At 45.9% G+C, this 15,000-nt stretch overlaps 1 protein-coding gene across 1 annotated transcript in view; it reads right to left on the minus strand.

Moving 5' to 3' along the window:
• LOC121569063 (collagen alpha-1(XI) chain) overlaps positions 1-15,000 on the minus strand; it is a 97,456-nt gene that overhangs the window by 29,179 nt on the left and 53,277 nt on the right. Inside the window, exons 34-53 of the mRNA XM_041879682.2 lie at positions 14,528-14,581; positions 14,220-14,264; positions 13,880-13,933; positions 13,674-13,727; positions 12,877-12,930; positions 12,640-12,747; positions 12,050-12,139; positions 11,620-11,673; positions 11,279-11,386; positions 10,879-10,986; positions 10,497-10,550; positions 6,947-7,000; positions 6,738-6,845; positions 6,519-6,572; positions 5,123-5,176; positions 3,812-3,919; positions 3,605-3,712; positions 3,386-3,439; positions 3,210-3,263; positions 2,770-2,823 (exon numbers count right to left, since the gene is read on the minus strand). Of these exons, the coding sequence (XP_041735616.2) occupies positions 2,770-2,823; positions 3,210-3,263; positions 3,386-3,439; positions 3,605-3,712; positions 3,812-3,919; positions 5,123-5,176; positions 6,519-6,572; positions 6,738-6,845; positions 6,947-7,000; positions 10,497-10,550; positions 10,879-10,986; positions 11,279-11,386; positions 11,620-11,673; positions 12,050-12,139; positions 12,640-12,747; positions 12,877-12,930; positions 13,674-13,727; positions 13,880-13,933; positions 14,220-14,264; positions 14,528-14,581 (1,431 nt within the window). The remainder of the gene's footprint in view (positions 1-2,769; positions 2,824-3,209; positions 3,264-3,385; positions 3,440-3,604; positions 3,713-3,811; positions 3,920-5,122; positions 5,177-6,518; positions 6,573-6,737; positions 6,846-6,946; positions 7,001-10,496; positions 10,551-10,878; positions 10,987-11,278; positions 11,387-11,619; positions 11,674-12,049; positions 12,140-12,639; positions 12,748-12,876; positions 12,931-13,673; positions 13,728-13,879; positions 13,934-14,219; positions 14,265-14,527; positions 14,582-15,000) is intronic.

Here is a 15,000-nt window from a genome sequence, read left to right on the forward strand (position 1 = left end):
GAAAGAGAGGGAAGCTAGAGAGAGAGAGGGGGTGAGAGAGATAGAGGGAGTGAGTGAGTGAGAGAGAGAGGGCGAGAGAGAGATAGATAGATAAAGAGAGCAAGAGAGGGAGAGAGAAAGAGAGAAATAAAGAGAGAAAGAAAGAGAAAGAAAGAGAGAGGGAGAAAGAAAGAGAGAGAGGGCGAGAGAGGGAAGGAGAGAGTGAGAGAGAGAGAGTGAGAGAGGGCGAGAGAGAGAGAGAGAGAGAGAGAGAGAGAGAGAGAGAGAGAGAGAGAGAGAGAGAGAGAGAGGAGAGAGAGGAGCGAGGGAGCAAGGGAGAGGAGCAGGGAGCGAGAGAGGAGCAGGAGGAGGAGGGAGGGGAGAGAGAGAGAGAGAGAGAGAGGCGAGAGAAAGAGAGAGAGGGGAGAGAAAGAGAGAGAGGGTAGAGAGAGAGGAAGAGAGAGAGAGGGCGAGAGAGAGAAAGAGAGAGAGAGGTAGAGAGAAAGAGAGCGAGAGAAAGAGAGAAAGAGAGAGGGAAGAGAGAGAGGGAAGAGGGAGCGAGGGAGGGGAGAGAGAGAGGGCGAGAGAGAGAGGGGAGAGAATGAGAGAGAGGGCGAGAGAAAGAGAGAGAGAAAGAGGGTGAGAGAAGGAGAGAGTGAGAGAGAGAGAGGGGGTGAGAGAGAGGGCGAGAGAGAGAGAGCGCGAGCGAGAAAGAGAGAAAGAGAGAGGGCAAGAGAGAGAGGGCGAGAGAGAGAGGGAGGGAGGGAGGGAGGGAGAGGGAGAGGGAGAGGGGGCGAGAGAGAGAGAGAGAGAGGGAGGGAGGGAGAGAGAGTGAGAGAGAGGGGAGAGAGAGAGATAGATAAAGAGCGCGAGAGAGATAAAGAGAGGGGGGCGAGAGAGAGAGAGAGAGAGAGAGAGAGAGAGGGAGGGAGGGAGAGTGAGAGAGAGAAAGCGAGAGCGAGAGCAAGGGAGAGAGAGAGAGAGAAAGAGATAGAGGGAGAGAGAGCGGGCAAGAGAGAGAGAGGGAGAGAGGAGAGAGGGCGGGAGAGAGAGAGAGGGCAGGAGAGAGAGAGAGGGAGAGAGAGAGAGGGCAGGCGAGAGAGAGAGAGGGCGGGCGAGAGAGAGACAGGGCGGGCGAGAGAGAGAGAGAGCGCGGGCGGGCGAGAGAGAGAGAGCGCGAGAGAGAGAGAGCGCGAGAGAGAGCGTTAATCTAAAAAAAATTACGAATATAATGATATTCCAAAAAAGGTCCGAAAATCAGGATGACAAATATAAATTCTATTTGGACACAGTTCTATTAGAACACACCAAATATTACACATATCTAGGACTAAATATCAGCAACACAGGTAGCTTTCACATGGCTGTGAATGAGCTGAGAGACAAAGCAAGAAGAGCATTCTATGCCATTAAAAGGAATATTAAAATCGAAATTCCAATTAGAATCTGGCTAAAAATGTTACAATCAGTTATGGAATCAATTGCTCTATAGCAGCGAAGTATGGGGTCCGCTCTCTAATACTGAATTTACCAAATGGGACAAACATCCAATCGAAATACTGCATGCAGAGTTCTGCAAGACTGTATTGCAAGTGCAAAGAAAAACTCCAAATAACGCATGTAGAGCAGAATTTGGCCAATACCCCCTCCTTATTCGAATAGAAAAAAGAGCCATCAAATTATACAACCATCTAAAAACAAGTGACCCCAAAACATTCCATCACAAAGCTCTACTATGTCAAGAGATGAAACAAGAGATGAGTCCCCTCAGCCAGCTGGTTCTGAGGCTCAGTTCACTAACCAAAACCAACCTCAGAGCCTCAGGACAGCACTCAGAAAATCTGGCCCAACCAAATCATCACAAAGTAAACTTCAATGCTATTTGGCTCTAAACAGACAGTACATGGTGGCAGACTATCTGACCACTGTGACTGATAGAAAACTGAGGAAAACAATGACTAGGTACAGACTCAGTGAGCACAGTCTGGCTATAGAGACCGGTCGTCACAGGCAAACCTGGCTGCCCAGAGAGGACAGGCTGTGCTCACTCTGCCTCCGGGGAGAGGTAGAGACAGAGCTGCATTTCCTACTACACTGTGAAAAATACTCAGACCTAAGAGAATCTTTCTTTCCTAAAATTATCATTCAGTACAAAGAATTTGAAACTATAAAAGAGGAAGAAAAAAATCAAATATTTATTGGGTGAAAAGACAAAATGTGCAATTTTGGCAGCCAAATATGTGTCCTCCTGCCACAACCTGAGGGACAGCCAGTGAAAAGTGTAATGTAATGTCAATAATATTTCCTGTTTTGTTTTGGCTTTCATACCATGTAATGTGTCTTCTCAGTCATGTTGAGATTGGTCGACTACTATTGCTTTAATGTATTGTTATTCTCATTAATATTGTTGTTGTAGTTGCTGTTAATGGTAATCCCATTTCCACTACTACTATTATTATTATTGCTGTTGGTCCCACCATTTTTGTTATATCTATACTTTGACAATGTAAGTAATTTTACTTGCCATGTCAATAAAGTCTATTGAATTGAACTGAATTGAGAGACAGAGAGGGGAACATGAGGACAGAGTTTCAGCTGCTGGGGACAATACCCGAGTGCTTAAAAGCCTTACACTGCTTTTGTTCTCCTAAAACGGATAGAGGTCAATAAAATCCCTGAAGATATCCGAGTCTTTAGAAATATACAATAATAAACACACACTCAAAGGCATGCATGCAAGCCCCACACACACTCTCTCTCTCTCTCACACACACACAGATGAACACTCACCCTTCTCCCGGGGGGCCCTGAAGGGCCTGGTTCTCCAGAGGCTCCTGGGGGTCCCTGAGGACAACAGAACAAAGGGTCAGAGTTTAAACACAACCACACACAGTCTCAAAGACAACCACACAGTCGCTAAGACAACAACCACACACAGTCTCAAAGACAACAACCACACACAGTCTCAAAGACAACAACCACACACAGTCTCAAAGACAACAACCACACACAGTCTCAAAGACACAGGGAAGAAAGCACAGAATATCCATGAATAAGTCAAGCCTCTCTGTATGTGACAAAGTACAAAGCCAATACTACAGCTTTGGTATGCATACACTTTATGTATGTAATACTGTTGAATGAGCTCAGAGAACATACACAGTTATACACGTTTATGCTGTACATATGAGCTCCTGTATGATGTAAATGCTGTACTGTACTGTACTTACGGCTTTCCCAGGATCACCATTGTCTCCCTTTGCTCCCGGTCCACCATCAACTCCCTGTTCCAACCAGAAACACACATTAAGAGGAGGAACAGAAGCATCTGTCAATATTAGAAATGCAATTTAAAAAACAGTACAAGGGGTTTTGTATTACTTGGTTCTACAGGTGCGGTACTCACATTGATCCCTACTTCTCCAGGGGGTCCAGAATCTCCTGGGAATCCAATGGGGCCCTACAGAGGACCGGGAGTTACCAATGACTGTTAGTTAGAGTAGCATCGCTTCAGATGAATCTAATGCATTGGTCTGCCACAAACTCAAGTACCAGTTAGTAGAAGATGAGTGGCCTAAAGGACTAGTAACTAGCAGATGAGTGGCCTACATAGAGATCTACTCACAGGGTTTCCTTTGGGTCCGTCCTCCCCTGGCATGCCTCTGATTCCTGCAGGTCCTGCTGCTCCGGAGGGGCCAGAGTCACCCTTCTCCCCCAGCTCCCCTTTACCACCCTGAGGACACCACACAATCATACAGTGAGTGAGTGAGTGAGTGAGTGAGTGAGTGAGAGGTAGGAGGTGAAGAAGAGGATGAGAGAAAGGATGACTTACAGCAGCACCAGTGTCTCCAACTGGTCCCGGGTCCCCAGCCTCTCCATCCTCCCCCTTCTCTCCAACGATCCCAGGCTGGCCCACTCCACCAGGCTGGCCAGCAGTGCCCTGTTACAACACAACAGAACCACTTGAACCAACACACTGTGACTGGAGGACTGAAATATTTAATATTTCATTTAAAGGTTTCTTGTGTTGAGGTTGTTTTGTGTGTCTGCTATTCCCTGTCAGGGTGCTGAGACAGCAGCTGCATCATCAGCACTAGGATAAAATATTGACTGTTGTCTGTGTGTGTGAGTTCTCTGTTGATGCGATCTGAATAACAGAGTTTCAGTCTCTCTGTGGCAGTGTGTGTGAATGTGGAAGTGTGTGCTGGCTGTCTCGAGAGGAAAACAGTGAAAGCATCTCTCTCTTTGGTAGAGTGCACAAATTGGAGCGTGTGAGTGAGTGGAAGACTATCCTGCCTGCAGTGCAAGCCAGCTCTTCTCTTTCCCACAGACTCAAAGCTTCTCTTTCTCTATTTCCCTCTCACTCCATCACCTGTATCAATCAATTTATGGATCGCTCCATCTCTAAACTCTTCTGTTTCCATGGCACCATATGAATCCGACCTGGGTTCAAATGGTATTCAATATCTTTCAAATAGTGCTTGATTGAGCTTTGATAGAAAAACAGAACCAACGGGATAGTCCCAAAAGTACAAACACCACCCATCTAGCACTCCAGGCAAATGCTCAAATAAAGTATGTGATCTATCAAATTATATTTGTACCCACCTAAATCCATACCACTGAATCCTTACAAGCATTTCACTACACCAACAATAACATCTGCTAAATGTGTGTATGTGACCAATACAATTTGATTTGATTTTTGACTGTGTGTGGCGTGGCGTGGCTTCTTTCCGGCTCTCTCTCGTGAATAATTGATTGGTGTGAGATGTTGAGAGGTTGGCCATTAATAGAGGTAAATATAACTTCCTCTCAGGGATGATTGTCTAATACTCCTTAATGATTTATAGAGCGGTAAATATAACTCCCACTGAGGGATTACATTCTAATACCACTTAATAATTCACAGCTCCAAACCGGCAGAGGGTCTGGGAGAGGGGTAGAGGGTAGAGAAGGGTGTGTGCTGTGTGTGAAGTAACAACCCTATTGGTGGGTGGGTTCTGATAGTCAGTAATGTAGAGTTGAGCAGAAGTGAGAGCTGTGCAAAATAGTATACCGTCTTGCAACATAGACCAATCCAATACTGCACCAAACCCAATACATAGAAAGGTGGTCAGATAAGGTAAGAAATATACTGTACCTCTCCACCGATGGACCCCTGGGGGCCTCTGGGGCCATGTTGTCCTGGAGGGCCCTGAGGAGAAAAGAGATCATTAGCCATTGGCTTGAGACAGCACACACACCTCTATCCCAAAGGAAGAGGACTGTGTGACCCACCAGGCAGCTCCTCCCTGGGTACAGTGACTGTGAATGCTAGTCATTCAGTCTACTGAGGGCCTGGTGGCTGGTGCAACATATCCCCAGAACAGAACCAGTCTCTATGACATGATAAAGACACCATGAGGACATGCCATTACCCTCAATGACTCTCACACTCTCACTCACTCTCACTCTCACTCTCACTCTCACTCTCACTCTATAATGAGGAACCTCTAGTCCTTTACAAGAACACATTATCCAGGCTACAGGGGAAATTAGAGCGCTCCAGCCAGTCAGTGTGATGGGATTCCACAAGCTATTCATCATAACTGCTCTAACTGCTCACTTCCAGTCCAGAGTTAATGGTTAGCTGTGCTTCACAAACACTGAAAACCCAATACAGTGAGAGACTGTACACACAGCACTAAGACAGACAGACATACATACTCCAGAGACTACTACATCCACTACAGTAAGCACATATCCTATAATCCTGCTACTGGAGAGCTACTCAGGCATTAGAAGCTGCAATCCTGTGAACCTCAGCATTCACACATGGATGAGGCTTTCCCAGTGAGATCTCACATCCCTCTCTCTATCCCCCCATATATTTTGTTCCCTCTCATCCTCCCTCTCTCTCTTTTTCCCTCTTTTTTTTGTTCCGTTTTGACGCTTCCTTCCCCTCTCCCTAATCAGGCTGAGTGTGCTGTGGCGCTAGCTGTGTGTGTAGAATCTTATTTAGCATGCGTTCACGGTCTGTGGCGTTCTGAAATGACTGTCACAATAGAAGGAAGATGCTCATTAGACAGGCCCGGCTCAGTCTAATCTGATTAGCAGCTGTCACGCTGCCATCTTCCTCCTCAAACCACTGCCCTCTCTCTCTCTCTCTCTCTCTCTCCATCCCTGTCTCCCACGCTTTCTCTCTCCCTCCTTCGCTCCACTGCCTCTTCCTCCTTTCTCCCTGTCACTCTCTCACTCTCTCTCTCCTCAGAGGAACTCCTTGTTACATGTAGACACAAAGCCCTAGTCCTCTCTGGAAGTGTAGCTGGACGTGTCATGGCTGTTCTGTTCTGCTACGCTCCAGTCACTCTACAGGGAGCCAGACTCCAGACACTGCCTCCATGAAGGGTTTTACTTTAGTTAGGCTTTATACCACAATGAAGATGAGAGACATGCTTAAGGAATGATCTTTGGTGGGAGAGTCCAGTGAGGCTGCCAGGTCAACAATAGGGTATAGGGAAATTATGTCATGGTCCAATGGTATGTCCAGTACTCACCATCGTGCCCACGTGTCCACTGTCTCCCTTCTCTCCTGGGAGTCCTGGCATGCCCTGTAAAGACAGAGTATGGTTAGAGGCGCAGTAGTAGGGATACTGCAATGCTATCAGCTATATGCTGTCGATGAGAGATGGTACAGTCCACCTGTCAGCTATGTGCTGGAGTAGAGAGATGGATGGTACAGGCCAACAGAGGGGTGTCTCGTCTCGTCTCCTCACCTGTAGTCCAGTGGGTCCTGTGGCGCCCTTGTGGCCTCTCGCTCCCTCGTCTCCCTTCGGCCCGTACATCCCCTGCTGGCCCCTTGGCCCCGGCTCCCCGTCCACACCCTGAAACACACGCACGGGTCAGTGCTGTACACACATTCAGTACACACAAACACACAATCACACACCCTTTGAATAAAGACAGATACATTGAATAGACGTACCGGTAACCCTGGATGGCCGACAGGTCCCTGGATTCCAACAGGTCCTGAGGGGCCCTGGAGAAGTGACCGAGAAACAGAGATGCTGCTGACAGTATACTGCAAATCAATCATACACTGCAGGAAAACACTGCTGTGTCGGGAGCTAAAAAAATAGTTTGATAGAGCTGCCAGGGCTAGGATAAAATAGAATGCATGAAGATGCACAGTGCATGCTAATTAGACCATGAAAAAATGCTTATAATGCCTAAAGCTGAATATACCAGCTCACATAATATACAGTTGAAGTCGGAAGTTTACATACACCTTAGGCAAATACATTTAAACTCAGTTTTTCACAATTCCTGACATTTAATCCTAGTAAATATTACCCGTCTTAGGTCAGTTAGGATCACCACTTTATTTTTAGAATGTGAAATGTCAGAATAATAGTAGAGAGCTTTTATTTCTTTCATCACATTCCCAGTTGGTCAGAAGTTTACATACACTCAATTAGTATTTGGTAGCATTGCCTTTAAATTGTTTAACTTGGGTCAAATGTTTTGGGTAGCCTTCCACAAGCTTCCCACGATAAGTTGGGTGAATTTTGGCCCATTCCTCCTGACAGAGCTGGTGTAACTGAGTCAGGTTTGTAGGCCTCCTTGCTCGCACACGCTTTTTCAGTTCTGCCCACACATTTTCTATAGGATTGAGGTCAGCGCTTTGTGATGGCCACTCCAATACCTTGACTTTGTTGTCCTTAAGCCATTTTGCCACAACTTTGGAATTATGCTTGGGGTCATTGTCCATTTGGAAGACCCATTTGCAACCAAGCTTTAACTTCCTGACTGATGTCTTGACATGTTGCTTCAATATATCCACATAATTTTCGTTCCTCATGATGCCATCTATTTTGTGAAGTGCACCAGTCCCTCCTGCAGCAAAGCACCCCCACAGCATGATGCTGCAACCCCCGTGCTTCACGTTTGGGATAGTGTTCTTCGGCTTGCAAGCAACCCCCTTTTTCCTCCAAACATAACGATGGTCATTATGGCCAAACAGTTCTATTTTTATTTCATCAGACCAGAGGACATTTCTCCAAAAAGTACGATATTTGTCCCCATGTGGAGTTGCAAACCGTAGTCTGGCTTTTTTATGGCGGTTTTGGAGCAGTGGCTTCTTCCTTGCTGAGCGGCCTTTCAGGTTATGTCGATATAGGACTTGTTTTACTGTGGATATAGATACTTTTGTACCTGTTTCCTAAAGCATCTTCACAAGGTCCTTTGCTGTTGTTCTGGGATTGATTTGCACTTTTCGCACCAAAGTACGTTCATCTCTAGGAGACAGAACACGTCTCCTTCCAGAGCGGTATGACGGCTGCGTGGTCCCATGGTGTTTATACTTGCGTACTATTGTTTGTACAGATGAACGTGGTACCTTCAGGCATTTGGAAATTGCTCCCAAGGATGAACCAGACTTGTGGAGGTCTACAATTGGCTGATTTCTTTTGATTTTCCCATGATGTCAAGCAAAGAGGCACTGAGTTTGAGGGTAGGCCTTGAAATACATCCACGGGTACACCTCCAATTGACTCAAATGATGTCAATTAGCCTATCAGAAGCTTCTAAAGCCATGACATCATTTTCTGGAATTTTCCAAGCTGTTTAAAGGCACAGTCAACTTAGTGTTTGTAAACTTCTGACCCACTGGAATTGTGATACAGTGAATTATAAGTGAAATAATTTGTCTGTAAACAATTGTTGGAAAAATTACTTGTATCTTGCACAAAGTAGATGTCCTCACCGACTTGCCAAAACTATAGTTAGTTAACAAGAAATTTGTGGAGTGGTTGAAAAACAAGTTTTAATGACTCCAACCTAAGTGTATTTAAACTTCCAACTTCAACTGTACTGTATAGTTAATTACAACTGCACATAATTATCTCAACACTCAATTAAAAACCATTTCTCATTTATTGAGTCATTCATTTGAATTATCCTAGTGATAGCAGCAGGTGACAGGGGGAGGATACTGCCAGGTGTGTAATACTGTGACTGGTGATGTAATATCCTGTCAGGTGTGTAATACTTTGACTGGTGATGTCATATCCTGTCAGGTGTTTATGCCGCATTCAAAACAACTGGGAACTCGGAAATCTCTGACTTTTGACTTCAGTGCTTTCAAGACAACTGGGAACTCAGGGAAAAAACTAGCTCAGACTGGGAAAAATCATTTTGAACAGTCATCCAAGTCGGAATTCCAAGTCGGAAACTCAGCATCTTTCTAGAGCTCCGACTTTACGACCTGAAGATCACTGACGTCATGATTTGACCTCGTTTTTTTTGTGATGTCATATCCTGCCAGGTGTGTAGTACTATGGCTGGTGATGTCATATCCTGCCAGGTGTGTAGTACTATGGCTGGTGATGTCATATCCTGCCAGGTGTGTAGTACTATGGCTGGTAATGTCATATCCTTCCAGGTGTGTAGTACTATGGCTGGTGATGTCATATCCTGCCAGGTGTGTAGTACCAGAGCGGATTTACACCGCCCAAAATCTGTCCACATGAGATAAGCCCTTTTTTGTATGGAGGTCTATGAGAGAGTATCGAATTGCGTGAGACTTATTTGATCTAATAGAAGTTTCGTAATGTTTAGGCTGTTAGAAATGTACAAGTGGATGCATGTATAAGTGGATGCATGTGGCTTTGAGAAAACTTTGAGAAAAACGACTTAGTTGTGGCTGTTGTTCACACGCGTATCTGCCCACTCATTGGCTAGAATGGTCCCACCTGATCTCACCTTCCTTCAATCATTGAGGACGTATTTCCATTGTTAGAGTGGTCACTTGGCTATATTGTTAATATTGGTAGTACTGTTGCAGGTGATGTCATATCGTTTCAGGTGTGTAGTACTGTGGCTTGTGATGTCATATCCTGCCAGGTGTGTAGTACCAGAGATACTGGATATAATGACGAGATGCTTGTGTCTGCTCTAACAATGGGATTCGTTGTCCACAGAGCGGAACGGCAGGCTGTCAAGCTCCCGCCTATTCCTCTCTTTGGATTGGTGGATACATCTCATTTGAATAACTTGTTTGAATATTCTATGAGGAGTGTCGACGTCAACCGCCTGTATCAATGGAGAGTGAGATGCTAGCTTCATGAAAATGAATAGTCTGTTCTCGAATTTCAACAGGGACAACTCTGATAAAGTGTTTTTTCTCAAAGTTGCCGGGATGTCACATGCATCACACTTATATCAGTACACTCGTAACAATCTAAGCATTATGAAACTTCTATTAGATCAAATAAGCCTCACGTATCAATTTATGTTTATCTTGACTAAATTCGACACTCTCATTGCCCCCCCATACAAAAACTCTTCACCTGCTTAATAATTAAGGATCTGCTTAACGTGGGATCTCGATTCGCCTCTGTGGCTGCTGATGTCATATCCTGTCAGGTGTGTAGTACTGTGTCTGGGGATGTCATATCCTGTCAGGTGTGTAATACTGTGGCTTGTGAGGCTAAAAGACAGTGTTGTGATTGATATCTCTCCAGATGAAGACTCACAGATTCTCCTTTGTCTCCTTTACTGCCCTTCTGGCCTGGTCCTCCTGTCTCGCCCTGTAGACAACACACACACATACACACACACACACACACACACACACACACACACACACACACACACACACACACACACAGACACAGACACACGTTGCAGAGATATAGAGACACACACATAGTAACCCATACCCCTCCCATCCACACAACATCAAGGCCACTAGGTGAGTGGACTCCCTGGCCAATAAGGACAATAAATAAATTGACTAGCAGTAGAAAATCCCAGCAGTGCTTCAGGCCTTGAAGGCCAGTAGTTGGATAGCCCTAATTTGTCCCTCTACAGTGGTATGGTACCTACTGTACTGTACGTGTGTACAGGTGTAAGTACCTTGTCTCCGTCCTCTCCTGGAGGCCCAGCGGGGCCAGCAGCCCCTGGAAGCCCCACAGGCCCCTGCGCCCCGTCCTGTCCAGCCGGCCCGATGGGCCCCTTCTCTCCCTAGGGAACAGATGGATGAGGAAACATTGTTTGTCTAACCACCGCAACTGCACTAGTCTCATATTGCACCAAGACATATTGATTAATAGATAACGCAGAGAGAGTGGAACCCGCAGACACACACACACACACACACACACGTAAACACTCATTATGACACATACAGTACAGAGGAACCCACACATGCAGTTTATTTCTTAGTAATGAGCAGTGATGTACGTATGTCCATTTAGAAATTGACTAGCGTTGCATTAGAAAATAAATAAATAAGGAAATGATCAAAGGCTCTTACTGGCTCGCCCTTTTCTCCCATTGGTCCTCCAGGGCCGACCCCACCAGAGCGTCCGGGCTGACCAATAGCACCAGCCGTTCCAGAAGGCCCTTTCTCCCCAGTGGCTCCCTGGGTAACGACACGATGGGAGAACAGAGAGGAGGTAAGAGGACAATGTCACATGATTCACTTTTTGATTTAGTACACTGGTAATGATCTCCATGGTAACAGCCTCCCCCTCTACATGTCCTTGTTGGTTATACACCACATAAGGACCGGGATGGGGGATGGAGGTGGAGATAGGGGGGTAGTGTGGGGAAAATGGGAATTAAACAATTGCAACATGATGAAATCCCATTTACCACTGCTCCTGACAGACCGGTGGGTCCTTCTCCTCCTTTCAGTCCAGCAGGGCCCTAGAGAGAGGCAAGTATACAGAGGTGAGCCAATCAGAGCCTTCATCACAGGAAATCCAACCAATCAGTTTCCATCCCACTGTCAGAGTATACAGTCATCAGATAGGCGACCATCAGTTATTTCAAGTAAATGACTAAGGGTCAGTTTCCCAGACCCAGATGAAGCCCACTCTTGGACTAAAAAGCAGCACTCCATTAAAAAGTGACTTTTAGTCCAGGAATAGGCTTGTTCTGGGTCCAGGAAACTGGCCTTCAGTGATTTTCACATAAAACACTGGGTGCTATACAATACAGTAGCACTTTACATCAGTGCAGAATGTAATATGTCTGTAAGGTAAAGGTCAGGAGATGTGAGGTGGGTGCGTTAGCTCATTACCATGGCGCCAGGGCTGCCCCTGCTCCCTCTGAAGCCTCGGAGCCCAGCGGGGCCACTCTTTCCTGGAGCTCCTGACGGACCCGGGTCTCCCTGGAAACCAGAACAGACAGAGAGAGACAGAGAGAGACAGAGAGTGAGAGTGAGAGTGAGAGAGAGAGAGAGAGAGAGAGAGAGAGAGAGAGAGAGAGAGAGAGAGAGAGAGAGAGAGAGAGAGAGGGAGAGGGAGAGAGAGAGAGGGAGGATTAGGTCTGAGTCTACCAGTGAGCCGACAGCAGGGCTCTTATAAGGTGATAAATCCAGTGCAGCAGTCAAACCGACTGAGAGAAACATCCATATTTTATGAGCGGTAATGCACGGAGCATGGTGTGGTATGGAATGAGGAATTATTTTCTCCCCTTTATCAGTTTGGAAATTTGTGGGAAGGATAAATCCCTTGAGGTGAGGTGACATATCTTCTTTCTGAGAGGGTCCTGGAGGAATTATGTATGATCTTCTATAGATTCCTTTTATGATGATAATAATGATAGTGTTGAAAGATGATGATGGTGGTGGTGAAGATGATTCATTGAAGATGAACACGACCGACTCACCTTGGCGCCCTCCTTGCCTGCTGCTCCGGGTAAACCCGTCTCTCCAGGGGGTCCTGGTGACCCAGGGTGTCCTCTGTCACCATTAGGCCCAGTCTCACCAGATTTACCCTAATGACAAAACAAGGCTTGAGTTCTCATTACCCCACAGCTCTCATTTATAGGTTTGATTTTCATTGTGTCACAAAAGAACTACAAATGTAGTTCTAATCACTTCTCACTCCTGACTAGATAACTCACCTGTGGTCCAATCACACCCGTTGGCCCATGTGGACCAGTCTTGCCTTGGAAGCCCTGAGAAAGGAGAGATGATAAGTGAGAAAACAGCGAGTGAAGCCGTGACCCACAGCTAAGAGCTGAGAGAGAAAAGGCCAGCCTGACAGACAGAGAGAGAGAGAGAGAGAGAGAGAGAGAGAGAGAGAGAGGGAGAGGGAGAGGGAGAGAGAGAGAGAGAGAGAGAGAGAGAGAGAGAGAGAGAGAGAGAGAGAGTTATTTGTGGATAGGATGACTAGTCTTCTGTCTACTAGTCTACTCCTGAGTGGCGCAGTGGTCTAAGGCACTGCATCGCAGTGCTAACTGTGCCACTAGAGATCCTGGTTCGAATCCAGGCTCTGTCACAGCCGGCCGCGACCGGGAGACTCATGGGCGGCGACAATTGGCCCAGCGTCAGTCCAGGGTAGGGGAGGGAATGGCCGGCAGGGATGTAGCTCAGTTGATAGAGCATGGTGTTTGCAACGCCAGGGTTGTGGGTTCAATTCCCACGGGGGGCCAGTATAAAAAAAAAATGTATTCACTAACTGTAAGTCGCTCTGGATAAGAGCGTCTGCTAAATAACAAAAATGTAAAATGTTCTATATGTAGCCTACTCTTGCACTTCAATAATTCAGCATCCAAGCCACAGCTTTTGTCTTGCTTGTTGTGGTGTTATTAGGGGTCATGATGAGTGTTGAAATCTATGTCCATATTTGGATGACGGCGAGAAAGTAACTATCAACCACATAATTCCTGGGTCATCATAGAATCTCAGTTTAACTCACTGGCTCCCCTCGCTGGCCTGGATGACCTAGTAGTCCGTCTTTTCCTGCCGCTCCCTGAAAAATAATATTGTACTTTTGTTTAGCATAGACACACATACACACTAGATAGAGATAAACAGTGCAGACAGACACAGCATAAGACCGGAAAGAAAAACAGAAATATGTTAAACAATGCAGCTGCTTGTCATTTGACACGTCACACTTACATTAGGTCCCTTAGGTCCTGCCTCGCCGTTCCTTCCCTGTGGTCCTTGGGGTCCCTGTTGGGTCAACCAGACGACACAAAGACTCAATCCAGTGGACTATCTTTACCAGTAGGTATCGTACACTGTTATGGGGAGGTTTGTATCTGTGAAGCATAATTATACTTTTTCCTAGCAGGGTGTATCGTTGTATTATTATCATCCTATGCTAGCTATTATTAGATATGCTATTATTAGATATGCTATTATTAGATATGCTATTATTAGATATGCTATTATTAGCGGTGTTATCATTATAGCTCAACTCTGTGGTTGTTAGGTTGTGTGTCAGACTGGAGCTTACCTGGTCTCCAGTGGATCCTGGTGGGCCTTCGTGTCCAGAGGTGCCCTGATTGGTGGATCATGTAGAGGGTGGAGGATTGGGATAGAGAGATAAACTGTTATTGAGCCTGTTGGTCTATTCATTAATGTTATGAAAATATATGTATTTTTACCATTGTTAATCATTTCATTGGTGGTCTTTTGAAAGGACTGCTGAAATAAGTTTCAAACATGTAGCATCAGCAGCAGAGTATTCCCTCTTTGCACCAGATGGCATGTCATTCTGTGCTGAACTGTAACACTTACAACAGCGCCTGTTCCTAAACCCACCTTGTCTCCTGACTTTCCTGTTGGTCCTCTTGCTCCTCTCCCCCCTCTGGCACCCTATGGAAAAATACAACATCAGCAGAGTCCTCTTTATGACAACAGAACATCCATAGGAAAATAATAAATGACAAGGGGTGAGTGAGCGTTCCTATGACGTAAATCAGTGGTCACCAACCGGTCGATCGCCAAGGCATTCCTAGTCGATCACCAAACATTTCTGTAAAAAAAATAAAGACTTGCGTTCCTATTTGTTGTTATTCGTTTCGTGCTGTTGGTGGTAGGTGCACTTGATTCAGCTGCCCTGGCGCCGGGAAGGCAAAGTGTTCCCATTTTGAACCATTTCATATGTCGGCAGGCCCAAGAAGGCAAATCAAGTGCACTTATGGGCCTACCGCTGGCCAATCAGATAGCTCAGATCACTGTGTCTGCACAGTTTCCTCCCGCCATAGACTCAAAAGAAGCCTCGAACGCACAGC

This window comes from Coregonus clupeaformis, unplaced genomic scaffold, assembly GCF_020615455.1.
Source record: "Coregonus clupeaformis isolate EN_2021a unplaced genomic scaffold, ASM2061545v1 scaf0057, whole genome shotgun sequence".
Classification (NCBI taxonomy): Eukaryota; Metazoa; Chordata; class Actinopteri; order Salmoniformes; family Salmonidae; genus Coregonus; species Coregonus clupeaformis.